The sequence below is a fragment of the Hippocampus zosterae genome, chromosome 19 (assembly GCF_025434085.1).
Source record: "Hippocampus zosterae strain Florida chromosome 19, ASM2543408v3, whole genome shotgun sequence".
Classification (NCBI taxonomy): Eukaryota; Metazoa; Chordata; class Actinopteri; order Syngnathiformes; family Syngnathidae; genus Hippocampus; species Hippocampus zosterae.
The window spans coordinates 171,728-190,413 of NC_067469.1; the positions used below are offsets into that span (position 1 = coordinate 171,728).

Genomic DNA, 18,686 nt, shown 5'->3' on the forward strand with positions numbered 1-18,686 from the left:
AATCCAAACATCTTTTCGCCATTTAGTCGTGAACGCCGCGGAAAGGGGATGGCCCTTGCTTGCTTGATCCATTGCTCGTACTTGGAGGCTACACGGAGCTCGAAATGACAAATGACATGTGGAACATAAATGTCACATTTGATGCTGTCGTGTGAAAAACGGATCGCGAATTGATCACGCATTCCTTGCTTCCTTGACCCCTTCCCCGAACGGCCAATGAGCGCCGCTCGAACACCGGGGACGGGGCCCGGCCTCTCGCTGAAATCGTTTGACTGCGCGGTTGTCGCGGCGACAAAGACGAAATGGGGTCAGGGCGATGCTGGCGAAATGTCCCACAATGCACCTGCCTGTGCGCCGCTTACATAACCGCGAGGCGGCCGACCGGGGGCGGAGGAGAGGCTGCGCGCCCCAAACGGCTTTCCTCATCGTCTCGGTCCTGACCGGACGCGCTTCATCCGCGGCGTCCGGGGGCCCGTCGTCGCTCCGTCCCGCCGTTGTGCCCCCAAAGCAGACCGTCATCTTGGTGTCAGCTCACGGGACGCGTGACACGCACGTACATGGGCAGAGTCGCACGCACAAGGCCTAAGCCCCCTGGGGGCCCGCTTCTCTGCGCGCGCCCGCCGCAGACAAAAGTCGGCTTGTTCCCGGGGGTCCGCTTTTGTCGCGAGGTGCTTAAGATTCACAAGGCGAGCGCAGACGGTCACCTCTTGAGAAAGTCACCAAAGCCAATCGCGAGAGGAGACGAGGGGGTCGAAGCCTGCGATTGGCCGAGAGCGGAGACGCTCGCCGCCTCGCTCCAAAATGGCGGATGAAGACGACCGCGAAGATGAGCAGAGGATGATGACGATGAAGCGGCGCCGCCGCGGCTACGTTGCGTCGCACCTTGAGATCGGAGTCCGACCGAGGCCGTTTTCGCTCACTTTGGTGCTTCGTGCCAAGTGACGTCACGTGACAGCAGCATCAGCAGCGGCGGCTCCCCGCCCAATGGAATGAATGGACCGCAAATAGGAGCCAATGGGCTCTCAGGGGCGGATATAAAAAGATGCACCCGCTCTAATCCGCCACCGCCGCAGCAGAACCGAACCGGACCGGACCAGCTCAGCTCCTTTCGCGTCGCGCCCCTCCGCCGGAACCCACCGCAGGTAAGGACCGATCGATCACCCGACCCTCTCATCCGTGCAGTCGATCGGGAAAACGCTCCGTCGTGTGCAAACCGCGCCCCCCCCCAACCGCACTCCTGCGTCACGCACGTCCCGTCAACACCGCTTTTGTCCGAACAAAGAGCCGCCTCTCTTTTTCCTCCCGATTTCTCTGCCCTCATTTTCATTGTCACGCGAGGCGCATCGAGCGCGCGGCCCAGCTCGCGTCTGCGGGCAGGTGTTGCGCAGTCAGCGCAAATGCGCGCGGCGGCCGCGCGCCTGCCCGCTAATCGTCTTTGAGCGCACGCAACGCGGCGGCCGCACGCGACAAGGTCAAAGGTGAAGGTGCGGAAGGCGCGGCGAGGAGGAGGCCCCCCGCACCCTGTGACCTTCACGGGGCGTGCGCGCGAGCAAAGAGGACAGCGGCCCACCGCCAGCAAAATGGGACTTTTGCCATTGCTCGTCCATTTGTGGAATTTGCCCTTGCGCGGCGAGGAAAATCAATTCGGCCACGTTCACGTTTCACAAAGGCCAAAAAACGAGCGGCATCGAAGGCAGACCGACAAGCTCCAAACACGGCTGCGGCGTAGCGGGCCCGAGCGTTCATCCGAACCAAGACCCACGTTGCAGTCCCGAAAGAGCGAATCGTGCGGGCGGACAAAATTTTCCACATTTGACTTGAAAACGGTTCAAATGACAGAATCGGTCCGAGTGATGGGAGGGGCAAAACCACCAACGCCTGAGGTCAGAAATAATTCCAGAAATGATCCGAGAATAGGAAAAAAAATGGAGGACCACATCCCAATGAAGTGTGAGCATGAAAAACATGAACTAAGGAAAAAAGCATGAGCAAAACGTTGAGCGCTGGAGGGGGAAAAAAAACCCCCAAACAATTGGCAGATAAAAAGTCATATCACACTTGCACCGAACTAAAAGTTTCCTTCAGGCGAAACGCAAACGTCTCGAGCTGAAGAAGCGCGAAGGCCAACCGACGCGGATTCAGTCACGCGTGGCTAGGCGCTGGGGGGTGGGGGGGAGCCCCAAAGGCCAGCGCCCCCAGGGGTCGGGGCCCGTCGCGCCGCGCGATGGCTGCAAAAAGAATGAGCGCGCCCGTGTGCCACCCCCGCAGTCGCCATGCCTTTCGGCAACACCCACAACAAGATGAAGATGAACTACTCGGCCGAGCAGGAGTTCCCCGACCTGAGCCAGCACAACAACCACATGGCCAAGGTGCTGACGCCCGAATTGTACGCCCAACTGCGGGACAAAGAGACGCCCAGCGGGTTCACCCTGGATGATGTCATCCAGACCGGCGTGGACAATCCAGGTAATCGCCGGGGCCCCGCCCGCCCGCCCGACTCCCAAAGTCAAGCGCTTAGAGACTCTAATTGGATCGGCGGCTTTATGGGCGCTTTCTGCCTCTTAATTGGACTGCGGCTGATCTGGCCCCAAATAAAGCCCGGGCCCGATTTTGTCCGCTCAGGTCACCCGTTCATCATGACGGTGGGCTGCGTGGCGGGAGACGAGGAGACCTACGAGGTCTTCCGGGACCTCATGGACCCCATTATCGAAGACCGCCACGGGGGCTACAAGCCCGACGACAAGCACAAGACCGATCTGGACCCGGAGAACCTGCAGGTAACGGACGACGGGGTCGCGGGCGCCGCGTCCTCCGGCCCTTTCCGGCGCGTCGGGTGACTTTGGGCGTTTCCAGGGCGGCGACGACCTGGATCCAAACTACGTTCTGAGCTCCCGGGTTCGGACCGGCCGCAGCATCCGCGGCTTCTGCTTGCCTCCTCACTGCAGCCGCGGAGAGCGCCGCGCCATCGAGGACCTCTCCATTCAAAGTAGGACGGCGCCCGCCCATCCCCGTCCCCGGCCGGACGCCGAGTTGACGCCGCCGCCCGCTTTGCAGGTCTGGACGCCCTGGACGGAGATCTGAAAGGGCGCTACTACGCCCTGAAGAACATGACGGAGGAGGAACAGCAGCAGCTGATCGACGACCACTTCCTCTTCGACAAACCCGTGTCGCCGCTGCTGCTGGCGTCCGGCATGGCCCGCGATTGGCCCGACGGTCGCGGGATCTGGTCAGAACGCCCGCCGCCGTCTCGGGCTTTGGTTTTTCTCTTTCTCCCCCCGCGCTGGCCGCCGTGACCTCGGCGTGCCCTTGCAGGCACAACGACAACAAGACCTTCCTGGTGTGGGTCAACGAGGAAGACCACCTGCGCGTCATCAGCATGCAGAAAGGCGGCGACATGAGGGAGGTCTTCACCAGATTCTGCACCGGGCTCACCAAGGTCAGTCATCAGTCGCCTTCCAAGTCCCACGCGGGAGCCGCACGGGGGGGGGCCTGACGCCTCCGTCTCCCCGCGGCGGCGCAGATCGAGTCCCTTTTCAAGGAGCGAAGTCACGAGTTCATGTGGAACGAGCACCTGGGCTACGTGCTGACGTGCCCGTCCAACCTGGGCACGGGCCTGCGCGCCGGCGTCCACGTCAAACTGCCCAACCTCAGCAAGCACGAGCTGTTTGGCCAAGTTCTCCAACGTCTCAGGCTGCAGAAGCGAGGCACAGGTAGGATCCGGCGACTTTGGCCCACTCCAGGTGGGGGAGGGGCGCCCGTCTCAAGCGCGCTGCGGGCTCTTTTCAGGCGGAGTGGACACGGCGGCGGTAGGCGGGGTCTTTGACATCTCCAACGCCGACCGCTTGGGTTTCTCCGAAGTGGAGCTGGTCCAGATGGTGGTGGACGGCGTCAAGCTCCTGGTGGACATGGAGAAACGCCTGGAGGCCGGAGACGCCATCGACGACCTGATGCCCGAGCAGAAGTGAACCTTTGGCCTCTCGCCCCTCGCCTAATGTCTCCGGGCCGTAGCCCCGCCGACCCCCGCACCGCCACCGGGCCCTCCCTCACTTGAAGTAGAATCCGTCTTACGGGATGTTAGCGAGCCACGTAGATGTCTGACACCTCCTCGATTTTCCACTTCCCCGGTGGAGCAGCTGAAACGTCCCATAATAATGAGAATGCTCCTGATGATGATAAAGTCTGTGAAACACCTCCAAGTCTTTGTTAGAAACACACACGCACACACACACACGCAGGCTTTGAAGTCGCAGGCAACTCTCCGACCGACTGCGCTGGTCAAGTCTCTTCTGGCCAAGTGGAGGTACAATCCAGCCATTCATGGCTCCACTAAGACAACAACTCCATGGGTGAAATCTGCTAGCAAAGGGCGCGGCTGCATTAAAAGCTTTGGGAGCAGCGATTGGGCAAATCCACACGAGCTGGGCCCATCATCCAATCAAAATATCGCAACGTTATATGAACGTCAACGGCTGAAAACAAACCACAGCGATAAAGTTCGGGAAAAGCGTCAAATCATGAAGCCCGCGGGTCAAGAAAGGTGAGCGTGCTACTCAGCGCGTACAAACAATTGGGCGCGCCTGAAAAACATTTCCAAAGTTTCTTCTTCTTTTGACCCTGAAAAATGCCAAACCGCTGAATTCATTAAAAAAAAAAACCAAGATCTCAACAAAATGGCGTCAAAAGCAGAACAGAAAAATGGTGCAACTATTCCGCAGTTTACTAAAACTGAAGAATGCTTTCTGAGCCCATTCAATTCCGTAATAATGGAGTGGAGGTAACGAAAAATATTTGAGGAAATACGGGGGGACAAAAGAGGCAGCGTTTGCGCAGAGGCTTTTATTTTGAAAAGCCGCGGTTGCACCTGGCAACCAAATGAAGCATATTGCCACTATTTGAGGAAAAAAAGGATGCCTGATTGTGTGACAATGACTTTTCCACCTGCTCAACAATTTGCGAAAATGTTAAAAAGGGATGAAAGGGATGTTGGCAATCTGTACAGGGTACCCCCCCCCCCACAAAAAAAAGCTGTATCATGTCATTCCAGACAGACAGCAGGAGCGAGAAGACAACAAACGGTCTGGGCCAAGCAAAAATTAAGAGAACGACAACAGAAGATGTCATCTGATGGAGGACGGGGGTGGGGGGGGGGGGCGAAAGGGAATCTCTGGGAATTACACACCCCGCAGAGACGGATGAAATGCTTCTCAACCTTGGCTTTTGGCAGATGAAGCAAACAGACAAATGAAAACAATCCTTGACCAAATTATTTACACTGAATCGAAGTGCGGCGTCGCATCATTCAAGCTCACCTCTTAGCACATTGCAGAGTTCGGGGAGGGGTCGGGGGGGGGGCGTCCTACGAAATGAAAAGATGGAGTTGAGCAAAAGATGCTTTGCAGACCCTCCTGGATTGTCAAACAGTGACAAGTCCAGGAAGATTCCAGTTTGTCTTTTTGCATTTAGTTCCGACGTCAAGGCAGAGGGCAAGAAGGTTCTAGAGGTTGTCTCCAGGCTGGTACTGAGGCTCGGTGGCCGTGAAGTAGTCCTCCAAGAAGGCCTGCAGGTACTCGAAGGTGGGCCGCTCCTCGGCGTCTTTCTTCCAGCACTGCAGCATGAGCTCGTGCAGGGAGATGGGGCAGTCCTGGGGGCAGGGCATCCTGTAGCCTCGATCCACCTGTTCCAGCACCTCGCGGTTGTTCATGCCTGGAAAGCACGGGGGGGTGGGGGGATGGGGATAGGGCAAACCTTCAAAACTGCGCGGCATCCCACCGTGCGGCAGATGGCGCGCGACAGAGGGAAGCTCACCCGGGTAAGGCACCCGCCCCTTGGTGACCAGCTCCGTCAGCAAGATGCCAAACGACCACACGTCCGACTTGATGGTGAACTTGCCGTAGAGCGCCGCCTCCGGGGCCGTCCACTTGATGGGGAACTTTGCACCTGCGACATCGGCGACATCGGTGGGGATGATTGGGGGGCGCAGCCGCAAGCGGCTTCCGACGGCTGGCCGGAAGCTCCGGGACGGACGCAAAGACCCACCTTGCCGAGCCGTGTATTCGTTGTCTTCGATGAGTCTGGCCAGGCCGAAGTCGGCGATCTTACACACCAGGTTGTCTCCCACCAGGATGTTGGCGGAGCGCAGGTCTCGGTGGATGTAATTCATCCTCTCGATGTAAGCCATACCCGCCGCCACCTGGAGGAAGAATTGGCCGCGTCGTGTCATTTTTTTTTTTTTTTTGCTCGCCCCCATTAGTGGCCTTCATTTGGCGGGCTCCTCGAGGGGCTTGAAGTGGATCGCCCTGATTAGAAGCGCGCGTCCTAGTTAGTCAATGCGTCAGTCAGGTGCATTTTTTTTTTTTTTTAATCTGGAATTCACTCCAAAAATGAAAAGTACAAATCAAGTTGTACAATCTTGACCATGCATGCGGAGCAAGCAAACCGCAGGATGTGTTGGAACCGTTGGACTCCGATGAAGGTTTCATGTGGTTTGTTATTTTACAGCAAAGGTTTAGTCAGATTTTTTTAATAATAGTTTGGAATGGGGGGGTTGGGGGGGGGCACGTACCTGGGCAGCCATATCCACGAGGTTGGGCAACTTCAAGGCTCGTCCCTCCCCGTCCTTCAAAAAGTCCAGTAGACTCCCTAGAGGGCGACCGATCACATTCAAGCGAGGCGTCCGTCCGCCGGCGTCGGCGCGAGCGTCGGGGTACCTTTGCCCATGTACTCGGTGACGATGTAAATGGGCTCCTCGGACACGACGGCGTACAGCTGCACCAGCTTGTCGTGGCGGAGCTTCTTCATGATCTGAGCCTCCTCCAGGAAGGACTCGGGGGACATGGTGCCGGGCTTCAGGGTCTTCACCGCCACCTTGGTGGTGCCGTTCCAGGTTCCTGACGCAAGCCCGCAACGCCGGCGTCATTTCACACCTCGGCAAGTCGCGTTGTCGTGACGATTTAAAAAAAAAACACGGTCGGGGGGGGGGGCAGGGGGGGATATGCTATTTCCCATCACTGTAAACATGCCACACGGCATGAGATCAGGAGACGCAATGGCAATCTGCCGGTCTTTGCCTCCGGTTTTGCATCGGAGAAGGCACTCGGACTCGAAAAGGCATCCGCGGGATCCCCACGAGGATGGCGGAGCCAACGCGGGAGCAGATTTTGACATTGCCGGCCCAGGGTTTTGCGTCGCCGCGTTTGGACCGCGCCGACGGTTCTGCTGATCTCATGCGGCGAGAGGACGGAGAGGGTTGAGTCAAAGGGAGGACGGAGACCACAGACGCGAGGAGGGCCGTCCGCTCGCTAAAGGACTCGGATCTCAGAAATCGGGGCCTCATCTGGGGAATGTTCTTCAAGCCGATAGCCGCTAACGTGCTAACGGCTCAACTGGCGGGTCCCACCCCTTGGTCCGGTCGCATCCTCGCCAATTACTCTCAATGTTTCTTCTTCCGCATTGAGCGTTTCTTCGGCTATGGCGCTTTCATCTTCAATCATGAACAAAAACCAAAAAAAAAAAAGGTTCCCTTTTCCAAAAAAAAAAAAAGGCTTTCAAAGGGAACCTTTGCATAGTCCAAGCGAGCGGACGGCGAAAGCGGCGTTGCGAGCGGGAAGTCTTACCGTAGAAAACCTCGGCAAAACATCCCGTGCCCAGCTTTAACTCCAATTCAAGCGTGTCTCTCGCGATCTCCCAGGCGTCATGACTCAAGCCCACGGTGTCGGGGAGGGAGTTCACACATGCGCCACTTAAGTTCAAGCAAAGACCATCCGCACTCTCTACAGGGGGAGGGGGGGGTGGGGGGAAGGCGGACACGGTTAATGACGGCGGACGAGCGCATGCGGCGGAGGAGGACGGAGGAGGCCATCTTTGGACCCGAGAGGAAAATGAGCCCGCTCGAGCCACACCCCCCCCCCCCCCCCCCCTCAAGCAAACGATCGGCTGGGCCTTTGGGGCCAGCGCGGCCTCCTCCGCGCAAGGCCTGCTTTCGGAGGCGAGCGGATCCGTACCCATCCACACTTCCCCAAACTGGCCGTTGCCGAGACGCTTTATCAGCTGCAGCGACTCGCGCGGGATCTCCCACACGTCTTTGGTTTTGACCGACAGGTCGGCCAGGCGGGGCATCCCTTTGTGGCAGGGAAGCGCCAAGCGGCAGCAGAGACCGGCGGCTCGCTCTGCCGCGCCCACAAATGGAGGAGAGAGAAACGCACGCACAGTTGGCCAGACAAAAGTGCCGCGGGAGCAAGAAGGAATGCGCGCCGACTGCCGCTAACGTGCAACGCCGCAAGCGAGAGCGTTCGGCGCCCGTTAGCGCCGCTCGCCGTCACTTTGGCCGCCGATGCCGTCCCGTGAAATCAAACGTCCCGCTTTGATGCCAAGAGGAAGCTGTCGCGTTTGCTTCGCTATCGATCTATCCGCAAGATTAGGGCCGTGATTGGCCCATAAGTGCAAAGACCCCCCCACGAGGGTGCTTGGAGCCTATCCGGGGCCGTTTGCTGCTCTGCCGGCGTCATAAAAGCCGCCGACGCGTGAAGCGTATTCGCAGGAACCGAAGCGGCTCGGAAAGATGGACCGGATTGATAAGGACCGGGTCGCCGCTCAATCCATGGCTCTTGGTCAAAGGCTTTCTTTTTCCATTAGGGGCCGGCTGGCGGCGCAAGAAGCCAAATCGCCGTGGGGGCCACAATGCTCACGTGACCCGAGGAAGACAAATCAATCAATAAAAATAGGACCGCAATGTTTGAAATGCATCGATGCCAAGCCCTCGCGAGGAGATTTTGTTCTTGTTGATATTCAGGGCCGCTTTCAAAGCGTTTGAGGAGGAAAGAAAGGCCGTCCCGAGAAAGCAGAGGAAGCCGGAAAAGCCCGAGATTTGTGTGCCGACACCCGCGTTCGGCAAAGTCGGGGCTGGCCAAACGACGGGCCACTGAAAAACGGATGACAAAACAAAGAAAGAAAAAGCAGCACGAAAACACGGCGGCTCGGTCGCCGGTCCGCATATGGACAAAGCGTGTCAAGTGGAAGGCGAGCCGTCTTACCGGAATAGTGCCGAACCAGCTGCTGCAGCGAGTCAAACTGGGCCCTGGTGGTGATGTAGTAGCCGCCGCTGTCCAGCTTGCGGATCTTGTAATGCTTGACGTGGTCGCCCTTCGCCTCGTCCCAGTCGCGTATGGACAAGGAAAAGGCACCTGCGAGGAGCAAGCGGGGCCAAAAGCTCTCGGCTGGCCCGCTTCGTCGCCGGCCGGCCGATATCGCGCTCAAACGTACCCTTGGTGGTTTCGCTTTCCCGGATGAGGTAGGTGCCCCGCGGGTTCCCCGTGGAGAGCAACTGGCGCTCGGCCTCCTTTCGGCCCAGTTTGCCAAAGTACCAACTGCAATGACAGCGCCGCTGCTTGAGTCGAGAAAAAGGCAGCCATTTTGTTTTCTCTGCTTAACTCTTGGAGCCTCACACACACACACACACACACACACACAGATAGAGTGTCTTTTGTGGACTCACTCCTCCGCCTGGATGGAATCCACCGGAGCCACGTAATTACTGGGAATGTAACCGCTGCCGCCGGTGGTGAGGGAGCGAGCGTCCCACCAGTCCCCTTCGCTGGAAAAGACACAAGATGCCAGAAGAAGAAGAAGATGAGCGCGCTTGATGTCGAGCAACCGAGTAGCAGAGGGCGGCAAATGCTGGAGGGGGGGGGGGGCGTGTTTGCTTTGTTTTAAGACGTTGAAATGTGTCTCAAATGTGGAGAGCCTTAGAAGGAAACACTGAGGATGGACCCCCCCCCCCTGTCAATCCCATGCGGCAGCTCTCTTTTGTCTCCGAATACCAAAGCCCGCCCTGTCCCCCCCCCCCATTGTGGCGGGCAGTGAATGAGTTAAGTGGCATGTGGGGTTGCCCGCCTCAACAGAAACTGCACATCACAGCAAGCGCTGGGCTGCTTTTTCACTGTTTGTCCAAGAGGGGTCGCTGTGGCGAAGAAACAAAAGGATTTGAAGCTTGCTTGGGGAGAGGCGATGCACTTCTTTAAGGGCTCCATTCAAGAGCAAGACGAGAGAAATAGTGTGTGTGGGGAGGGGGGGGGTGCAATCTTGAGCCTCAACGACAGCGTTTTCCTCCCCCGCAAAGCGACAGAAGCTCGCCGCGGTATGTCAAAAGATGCTTCGTGGGCCCTCGGCAATCCCGTCAAGCACCGCCGAGGGGATTGCTGAGGGCCAAATGCTGAGACGAGAATCATTTGGTGGTACTCGGATGGAAAAAATGCGTGGGAGCTTCTTTTGATTCTGCGTTGCGAGTCTTAAATTCGGCTTTTGACGGCGCGTTTGTGGGCCGCAGATCTCAGAGGGGAAACCGGATGACGCGCTTGTGGGTGTGAACGGCGCGCTTCCTGTGCCAGGGTCAGAGGCCACGACACCCCGGCCAAACCTTCCATTCACTCCACTCGTTGCTATTCCTTTTCTTGTTGGGATCACCTCGGAGCTCGCTGGGGGGGGGGGGGCTCCCGTTTGACTTACGTGCTGTTGATAATCTGGAACCTTTCTCCTTTCCTAAAAGTGAGGTCATCTACCGTCCGCGCTTCGTAGTCATAAAGTGCCACGAAGAGGGTGACTCCTGCACAAAGAATTTGAAAAAGCGACATCAACATCTCTGTCATTTGGACAAGTACAAGCTACATACGAGGTTTTCCCATGGCACCTGGCAAGTGTTTTATCTTGGGGGGGGGGGGGGGGGGTTGGGGTGACTACAACAAAACAAAGTAAAATGCCTGCTATGCCTCACCTGTCCCGCCGCGGGTCCTGAGGGTTCCGGCGTGAGAGGAAGCGCTGACCCCCCCAAAAACGGTCACGCCCTGTCCGACGGGCGTGTGGAAGTTGTTGTAGTTGGGGATGGCGGCGACCCCGAAGCCGGGGTAGTGCTGCGGCGCCGGCTCGGCCCCATAGCGGTAGCCCGCGCTCCGGGAGACGCCGGCCTCTCGCTCCTCTGTCAGTTTGCTCGCTTCTTTATCCTTGCATTGCACACAGCCCATTATCTATCAGCTGGGGGGGGGGGGGGGGGGGACACATGGGAAAGAGCAACACATACTCCAAGTTAGTTTCGGGGAATGCGGGAAAAAAAAGGGAGAGATTTGTTCACCAAAAAGCGTGACGGATGGATGAACTGACGAATAAGCCTCCAAACAGCCGTGCGTCACTCGCTGGTCTTTTGTTTTCAGCCAATCATTGAAACGCAAACAGTTGCAGACGTGGAAAAGAAAGCGGCCATTTGCATCGCCCGTCGAGACAAATGAGAGAAAAGAAGACGGAAGCCCCGCGACGGGCCGGCAACCGCTGCGGGGGCGCCTCCCGCCTCAAGTCAGCTGGGATGGGCTCCAGTTTTCTGCGACCCCAATTAGAACGAGCGCCAGAGAAATTGGAGGCGTGGACGGATGACAAACTCGTGTCGGCAGTCTCCGGAGCTGAGCCTCAAATGGCGCGTCGATTTTTTTCCATTTTCATCAAAGCCTCTGCTTCAGCTTGGATGTTCGCCTTCTGAAAATTGCCATTGGGGTGTTCATCGGTGACCCGAAGGAAGGAAGTGCATCAGGATTCCAAAGGCTGGTAGATTCGGGTCTGTGTCCTGCCTGACCCCCCACACCCCCCCCCTCCAGTCGGTCAAAGCGGAGCTGGGCGGGACCTTGAGTGACACCATTGTGTCACGATGGCTCACCGTCAGTGGCGGACACAAATTAGCAGTGCTGGTAGAACGCCCATGCGATCGCACCGACACCAGCGAGAGTAGAGATAGAAAAAAAATAGGCAACCGAGCAAATTGTGACATGGAAGGTGCCGGCGGAAATGACGCTTGTGGACATTGTTGTGAATGCAATTGGGGGGTGAGGGGCTGTCAGCTGTCGGCGCAAATCTGCAGGCCTCAAGTCAAGCGGCTCACTCAAATTTTGTGCCGCTGGCTGACATGTTTGCAACCTTCTAGGCCGGGAGAGTGGGGTGGGGGGGGGGGGTTCCCAAACTGTTCAAAAGAAGGAAGGATGAAAGAGCCACTTTCAAACTTTTTGAAAAAGTGAGGCAAGCGAGCGAAAAGAGAAGAGCCGGCCGGGTGTTCGCCGCAGAATTTCAGTTCTGCCGGTTGGATTTGGCAGGCCACTAAAAACATGCGTGCTTGTTTTCTTCTCCAACGGCGCCAACGCGGTGGAGGGGCCGCTCGCTCGGGATTCTCTTGCCCGGAACTCCGACAAGTGCAAAAATGTTCCTTTGGGATGACGGCGCATTTGTCGGGCTTTACAAGGACCAAAATGTGAACACGGCGCCGCTCGGAGAACGGAAAGCAAAAGTGCAGCCATTGGCAACTAACAAGCCCGACCTTTGACCTTTGACCCACGCGGCGTTTTTCGCAACAAAATCAGCCGGGACGACGGCGGCGGAGGCGGCGATCTCGCATCTCGTCCCGACTGACCTCCGAGTGACCTCCGCTGCGATTTACGGGCCGACCTCAGCGCTGCGCTGCGGATGAAAGATGGAAGAAGTTGAGCCACTTGAAGGTCCCCCCAAAAATCCATCCAAATGCGCCTTTGCCGATTTGCTCAAGTTCCGGACTGACCTTGCGACGGAGCCTCAACGCAAAGCTTCCATTGATTGGCCAACAATGGCAAAACTTTGGCCGACTTTTCTCCGATTCAAATGGGAAGCGGCAGATGAACCTCAAGAGGGATTTTCTCTGCCGACTGCTTACAGGGCGTGTGAACGCGGCGCCCCGTTGGACAGCGACGGGGGGGGAAGAAAGAAAGAAAGAAAGAAAAGCGCTTTCCGGCTTTTTTCCCCCCCGGTTGGTATGCCGCTGTCCCAAAATACCGGCCGGCGCCGCCCTCAGTGCGAGCCAACCATGTGATTTGCGTCCTCCCCAGCGGCATAAAATAGCCGTTTGGCCGCCACTCACGGGGCCGCCTGCACTCCGACTTCCTCTCCACTGATCTCTCTTGCCGGGCCACGGCGGCAACGGCGGCGGTGCGCCACAAGAGGTGGGGGGGTGGGGGGTGCGCTTGGAGTTTGGGGCGAAGGCCCCACTGGGGGGCGAATTGAGCAATGGAAATTGCTCGTCATGGAACTCGCTGCGATCGTCGCGTCTGACAGGAAGTTGAACGTGCCAAGTGAGACTGGGAAAACACCTCGACGTCCGTAAACAAGGCCGCTTCCCGCGGGGCCGCGCCGACTCGCGTCCGCGTTCAAATTCGGCGAAAAACCCAAGAAGGCGGCGGCGGCGGCTTCTTTGCAATGCAGATCGATGACGCCCGTGACTACAAAGGGGCTTCTGTGGACGAAAAATCCGCGGCCTTGGTCGCGCGGCGCGATTGAAAACCGCGCCGGCATTTCCATCGAAACAGAAAGCGCTTTTGTTCCCGCCTCCGAATCCGCATCGCCGCCGCTCTGCGATCCGACGACCGTGCGCCCGCTTCATCGTTACTTTTGCGCGCTCGAGAGGCGCCGCGATGAGGCGCTCCAAATTGTTGGAGGATCGCCGTCACCTGCACATTTTCTGAGCCCGCAGAGCGCATGCTGCGGCTTCCGCCATTTTTTTTTTCCTTCAAAGCCACCGTCTCAACTTTCCATCTCAGAGGACCACCAAAGATTTCAATTCATTCAATGTTGGAGAATTTCAATACAGACCGGGGCACCGTGAAGCCCCTTCACTCGGGGGGATGGGGGGACTCTTAAGAGCAGAATGGAATTGAAAGATTTAAAAAAATAAAGGAAGAGAAAAGTCAAGAAAATGAGGGAGATTAAAAATGGAAAGCCTCGAGCGGGAGCGAAGAGAGAAAGCCGCAGCAGCGCCACACTTGGCCTGCGCTCCAGATGTCAATGCGATTCTTGTCAGAGGAAATGAAACCGCAAGTTCATTTCGAGCAGCAAATGACAGACTTTGCACATTTGCAGCCGGCGGTGGCAAGCGGAAGCACGCGGGCCCCGCGCAGGAGCGCTCGCCGCGCCATCCGCGCCATACCGGCTGCACGATCCGCCGGTGCTTCGCGACTCTCGCCAATTGAATTCCGCTGAAGAAACCATACGGGGCAGAACCTCTCGAGTCGGACGTCGCTTTCAAACAACAAAGCGCTTTCCAGGACAGTTACACACAAAAAAGAGAGATCTTATTCGGAATGTCCCCGACTGTTCAATTGCCAAGCAAATTTGAAAAAAAAAAGAGCAGCCTTGACAATTTCCTCCGCTCTGATGTCAACCGTTTCCTGATCTTTAGGATTAGGGCTTTTGGGAGCAATTTGAAGTCTTGAGTAACATGGATTAGTCGCTCCATCAAGTGGAAGAACATTGAGGATTACAGCGTTCGACTTGCCAGCAGCTTTTGGCACTCGTGGCAACATGACTTGAGAGATCAGAAACCTCAGGCTGGGGACACACAAAAAAAATTCTGAATCTTAAGATTTTTTAAAAAATCTTTGGCAGACCCCACACATAAAGATGGGGGCTGGTGGTGGTGGGGGGCACTCGTTTAACAGTTTGCACGGACCCACTTAACCAACCAGCTGAGGAGACCACAGCATGACGCTAGCCCGAAGTTAGCCAACATGAGCTAAATCAAGTGCGGCTCTAATTCAACACGCGGCAAATCGATAAACGATGATCGAGTCCATCCCTAACTGAAGACGGCGTATGTGCCCGATTCTTCAACTTGAGAAGTTCCACGGTAAGCGATATGCCGCCTCACCTTCCCAAAACAAACAAAACGGGGCTTCGTGCAACAAGACGGTCACTTTCATCAAAACTTCACCTGGTTTTCCTCCCTCGCCTGCACTGGAAAGCCTCCCGCAAGAGTGGGGTGGATGCAAGCGAGGCTGTGTCCTTCACATGACTCCAGCAAGCATCAATAGAGGGATGCTGATGGTGCTGAAGAAGGCTTTTGAAGGGGGCAAACGTGGTAAACAACGCAGCCCGGCGTCAAAAAAACAAACTAAAAAAAAAAAAAGCCTCACAAGCAAAATGCGTGGCGGACCCGATTGTGAAAACAGCTTGCTTGACATTTTGGGGCAAATGTCATCGTTTCATCCACACGACTAATTAACTTCCTTTGCGGTAGCTTCATCCCACTTTCAACAACGATCGAACAACTCTGCATTCATCACTCATCACACACGGAATGTCCCATTTTAAAGAACCACCAAAAATAACAACAACATGATTGCAGTACAGCAAGAGCTAGTCAGAGATATAGCCGAGCATTTCAACAAAAATTCGAAACTAGACACTTTGTAATTCATTCGCTAGTACGTTCAAGTGTCGCCGACTACGAGGTGGAATCAATAAAACGATGAACCTTACCCGTTTAAAGTGCACATAAAAATCCGGGGCACTATTGTTCCATTGGCGTTCCGGGGGAAGGCGATAAGTGCAAATCAACGCTGCTGCTGTTGCGGCCATCAATTTGCAAGCTCGCCTTGTCGTCGTCGCCGTGTGTGATGGCGTTAGCTCCGCAGGGCCACAATCAAACTACTGCCGCTTTCAATGACCGCAGGAAAAAAAGAGTTTGACGCAAAAACATCAGCACCGCATTGATCGCTACGCAATATTTGGTCGAATGCGCCAATGCGCCAATGCGCATGTGTTTATTTGTTTTACTCTTATATCAATTCTAGTCGTCTTTCGATAGTTATCAGAACGGCTGGATCGCACGAGATTTACGTCAAACACAAAGTGTCGAGATTGCTGCTACGATCACAGAAATCATGCCAGTATGCGTTGCGAAATGGGATATAAGTTAACGCTCAAAAGTTTCCGATGTTAATTTATTTTATTCCAACTCGGAGTCCGCCGAGTGCGTTTTCCGTATCGATATTTGCCATTTTACCAATTGCACGCGAATGTGTCATTTACCTTGAATGGCAGTACGATTGGCGTATCAGACTGCAAGGAGTGATCCTAAGGCCAGCCTCCACGCGGACGCGCCTCTCGAAACACTCCCATTCTCGGAATTTCCAAATGCAACCTAATTAATGAATGAAAAAGTGCAATTGTCACTTCCCGAGTCACGGGGACAAATGACTACATTCGAGGCTTTATAAAAAAAATACAAATATGCTGCTATCCATGAACACCGATCTTGCTTTGCAAAATCTACCGCATTAAAAAACATGACACACCTGTCGAGCTACTGATGCCTATCTCCAAGCTTTCATAACAGAGTACTTGAATGTTTACAGTCAATCACCTCGGTACGTCACTCCATATCTTTGTCCAAGCTTCATCGAAGCGATCGCTGTCGCCGAGCGGCGAAAATGCGCTTCGGGTGCCCCCTAGTGACGAGGACGACAAGTCTTTAAATGGCACACCACACAATCATCAGAAACACCGATTCGGGTCAATTCAAAGATAACGATTCGTTTGAATGAAGCTATCATTTCTCCCCGGCTCTCATCACAGCTCGATGTTGTTTTAAGAAGCTCTATCGAACATGTCACATTTCCAACTCACAGATAACAAACCAACAAATGCATCATTTCTACTCCAGCACGCCCTCATGCGTTCCGTGCGAACGGTTTTCAACGTCTTCTACTTCTATACTCTAGATGGCGACAACGCCTGTGCTGCCTCGCGACCTGGCCAAACGTCACGGCAACGCCGAAGAAGAGTGGCACCTAAACACGTTCGATCATGGCCGAATCCGAGTACGTATCGAGTTTATTTACATCACCGTCCATCGGTCTCTGATTGTTAAGACCACATTGTTGGTTCGACTTGCTTTGATGGATCGTGTTTCTTGGCGAAGGTTCTCGTTTTTATTTTCAACATTGCTCCGTGAGAAAAGTTTTGAATTCATTCCATTTCACATGGCTCGAAGGTGTCGAAGCTCGCACATCTTCCAATTTCAGGCCAAATGTCAGCGTGCGCAATGTACAGTCACGTTGAGTGTGTTTGATTGAATAAAAATGACATTTATACGATTTAAAATGTAATCGTTAGCGGTAAAAACACGGGTGATAAGAGGTGAGCTACTCTGGCGGCCAAACACCGTCAAGCTCCGTTGATACTACAGTACTCTACTCGCAATTTCTCAGTTGACACTTTTGGAAATAAGTTGGCAGATGTTAGCCAGACAGTATTAGTTTGAGAATGGAAGCAACGCACTTATTTCTCGGTCTCTCTCTCCTTTCCTCCATCTCGTCTCAGATCAAATAAAGTCATCAAGTTGGTCCCAGAGTATCTCTTGAAAAAGAGGAAAGCGTACCAGGCCATTAAAGCCACGCAAGCCAAGCTTGCGCTTCTTGAAAAGAGAAAGGTGAGCCACCCCCGATCCATCAAATGATCTTCAAGTTCTCCTCGAAACCGGCGGCGAGAGCCTGGCCCGCCGGTGTAGGCTGCAGACTTAACGCTTTGTCTTTTCCGATGGTTTCAGGTTTGTAAAGGTGCGCCGATCAAGTTCAAGCGCTTGGAAGACTTTTTGAAGGACAGCCATAAGAAACATCGCGACGAGACTCGCATACGTCGATTAACGCAGAGGCCGCCCGCCCCGCTGCCTCCCGCCAAGTATAAATTGGCTTTTGCCGTCCGCATTCGCGAGTGAGTATTGCCATTCCAAACTTGAGACCGCCTTCGGAGAGGTTTTAAATGATCGCTGACATCTCCTCTCATTAGCGTTAAAGGTGTCAGTCCCCAAGTGATGAAGGTTGTCCAGATGTTGAGGCTGAGAAAAATCTTCAGCGGAACCTTTGTCAGAATCGGCAAAACGTCTCTCGCCATGCTGAAGATGGTCGAGCCCTACGTGGCCTGGGGGTGAGTGAGACTAAATCGCTGCAAAGCGGACGTCTTCTCCTTAAGGCCGCTTTTGTTCCAGTTGCGGTGAAATGGCCTTCATCCACTTGTCTGATTTGACCAACTAGATATCCAAACTTGAAGTCTGTGCGCGAGCTCATTCTGAAGAGGGGGCAGACGAAAGTGGGCAAGAAGGCGGTTCCTTTAACAGATAACACCTTCATCGAAGAACGCATGGGTATGTTTTTCGCTCCACTTCAACCGTTGATTCTGAAAAGAATCCAACGGTGGTGTAAGAAATGATGTTGACGTACTTGAAACAAAAACCAAGGAACAGAGTTGATGCAAACATCAACCGAGTGCCCTCTCCCTGGATGTCATTTTAGGGAAACGCGGCATTATCTGTTTGGAGGACTTGATTCACGAGCTGTACTCGGTCGGCAAGGCCTTCCGGGAAGCCAACAACTTCCTGATGCCTTTCAAGCTGTCGGTGGCCCGGCACGCCGCCAGGGACAAGACCGGCCTCCTCAAGGACCTCGGGAAAACCGGATTTCGCGGCGCAGACATAAACGCCGTCATCAGGCAACTGAACTGAGGAAAAAATACACACTACGGACATTGAACAGCACCCGAAAGGAGGACCCCCCCCCCCCCCCCCCAATTCTCTATGAATGAGCTGGACGTCTCGTCTTTGAAATGATGTGCCACTAGTCGGCGCTGTTCTCTTTGGAAGCGCTACCCTTCTCTGTTGACTTGTAAAATATTGTCCCATATACAGTAGCGTATGTTGAACGTGCAACACTTGCTTTTCATTCTGGCAAGGGCAGAGGCCAACGTGCAGTCCTTTCCTAAACACCAAAACTGATTTCATGATCATTGTCACGATGTTGTTTTGAAACACCGAAGATGACGTTTGTAATAAATTGTACAATACGGATTGATACGATGGG

The 18,686-nt window shown here is 55.0% G+C and overlaps 3 protein-coding genes across 8 annotated transcripts; 2 read left to right on the forward strand and 1 right to left on the reverse strand.

Annotated features, from left to right (window-relative positions):
- The first annotated feature begins 945 nt into the window (after nt 1–945).
- Nucleotides 946–4,191, forward strand: ckbb (creatine kinase, brain b). Its single transcript, XM_052052694.1, has 8 exons — nt 946–1,142; nt 2,269–2,466; nt 2,623–2,777; nt 2,854–2,986; nt 3,055–3,226; nt 3,313–3,436; nt 3,521–3,710; nt 3,787–4,191. Exons 2-8 carry the CDS (start codon nt 2,274–2,276, stop codon nt 3,963–3,965), a joined length of 1,146 nt encoding a protein of 381 aa, XP_051908654.1. The 5' UTR covers nt 946–1,142; nt 2,269–2,273; the 3' UTR covers nt 3,966–4,191.
- Nucleotides 4,192–5,443: 1,252 nt separating this feature from the next.
- On the reverse strand, nt 5,444–16,286 carry LOC127592162 (tyrosine-protein kinase Fyn). Of its 6 annotated transcripts, none has more exons than XM_052052682.1 (13): nt 16,196–16,286; nt 15,862–15,973; nt 10,766–11,022; nt 10,501–10,597; nt 9,491–9,589; nt 9,259–9,362; nt 9,030–9,179; nt 8,001–8,165; nt 6,708–6,887; nt 6,563–6,639; nt 6,037–6,190; nt 5,806–5,937; nt 5,444–5,703 (listed from the first exon to the last, which is right to left on the reverse strand). In XM_052052682.1, the coding sequence occupies exons 3-13, from the start codon at nt 11,010–11,012 to the stop codon at nt 5,495–5,497; spliced, it is 1,614 nt and encodes a 537-aa protein (XP_051908642.1). In that variant the 5' UTR covers nt 11,013–11,022; nt 15,862–15,973; nt 16,196–16,286; the 3' UTR covers nt 5,444–5,494. The 6 variants fall into 6 exon arrangements, with proteins under 6 accessions (XP_051908642.1, XP_051908641.1, XP_051908643.1 ...); XM_052052681.1 differs by lacking the exons at nt 15,862–15,973; nt 16,196–16,286 and adding exons at nt 12,344–12,483; nt 15,310–15,829; XM_052052683.1 differs by lacking the exons at nt 15,862–15,973; nt 16,196–16,286 and adding exons at nt 12,344–12,483; nt 12,581–12,730.
- Nucleotides 16,287–16,522: 236 nt separating this feature from the next.
- rpl7l1 (ribosomal protein L7-like 1) lies at nt 16,523–18,677 on the forward strand. Its single transcript, XM_052052695.1, has 6 exons — nt 16,523–16,652; nt 17,155–17,263; nt 17,381–17,544; nt 17,620–17,757; nt 17,865–17,974; nt 18,123–18,677. Exons 1-6 carry the CDS (start codon nt 16,639–16,641, stop codon nt 18,329–18,331), a joined length of 744 nt encoding a protein of 247 aa, XP_051908655.1. The 5' UTR covers nt 16,523–16,638; the 3' UTR covers nt 18,332–18,677.
- Nucleotides 18,678–18,686: the final 9 nt, after the last annotated feature.

What these genes read in the sequence shown, in the direction of transcription:
- ckbb (XM_052052694.1), top strand. Translation starts at nt 2,274, where the DNA reads ATGCCTTTCGGCAACACCCACAACAAGATGAAGATGAACTACTCGGCC. An exon ending in GACCGGCGTGGACAATCCAG is followed by an intron (nt 2,467 to 2,622) that starts GTAATCGCCGGG and finishes TTGTCCGCTCAG; the next exon opens with GTCACCCGTTCATCATGACG. An exon ending in CGAGGACCTCTCCATTCAAA is followed by an intron (nt 2,987 to 3,054) that starts GTAGGACGGCGC and finishes CCCGCTTTGCAG; the next exon opens with GTCTGGACGCCCTGGACGGA.
- LOC127592162 (XM_052052682.1), bottom strand. Translation starts at nt 11,012, where the DNA reads ATGGGCTGTGTGCAATGCAAGGATAAAGAAGCGAGCAAACTGACAGAG. An exon ending in CAGGACCCGCGGCGGGACAG is followed by an intron (nt 10,598 to 10,765) that starts GTGAGGCATAGC and finishes TTCTTTGTGCAG; the next exon opens with GAGTCACCCTCTTCGTGGCA. An exon ending in GGGGCGGGTGCCTTACCCGG is followed by an intron (nt 5,704 to 5,805) that starts GTGAGCTTCCCT and finishes CGTGCTTTCCAG; the next exon opens with GCATGAACAACCGCGAGGTG.
- rpl7l1 (XM_052052695.1), top strand. An exon ending in CGCTTCTTGAAAAGAGAAAG is followed by an intron (nt 17,264 to 17,380) that starts GTGAGCCACCCC and finishes CGATGGTTTCAG; the next exon opens with GTTTGTAAAGGTGCGCCGAT. An exon ending in CTTCATCGAAGAACGCATGG is followed by an intron (nt 17,975 to 18,122) that starts GTATGTTTTTCG and finishes ATGTCATTTTAG; the next exon opens with GGAAACGCGGCATTATCTGT.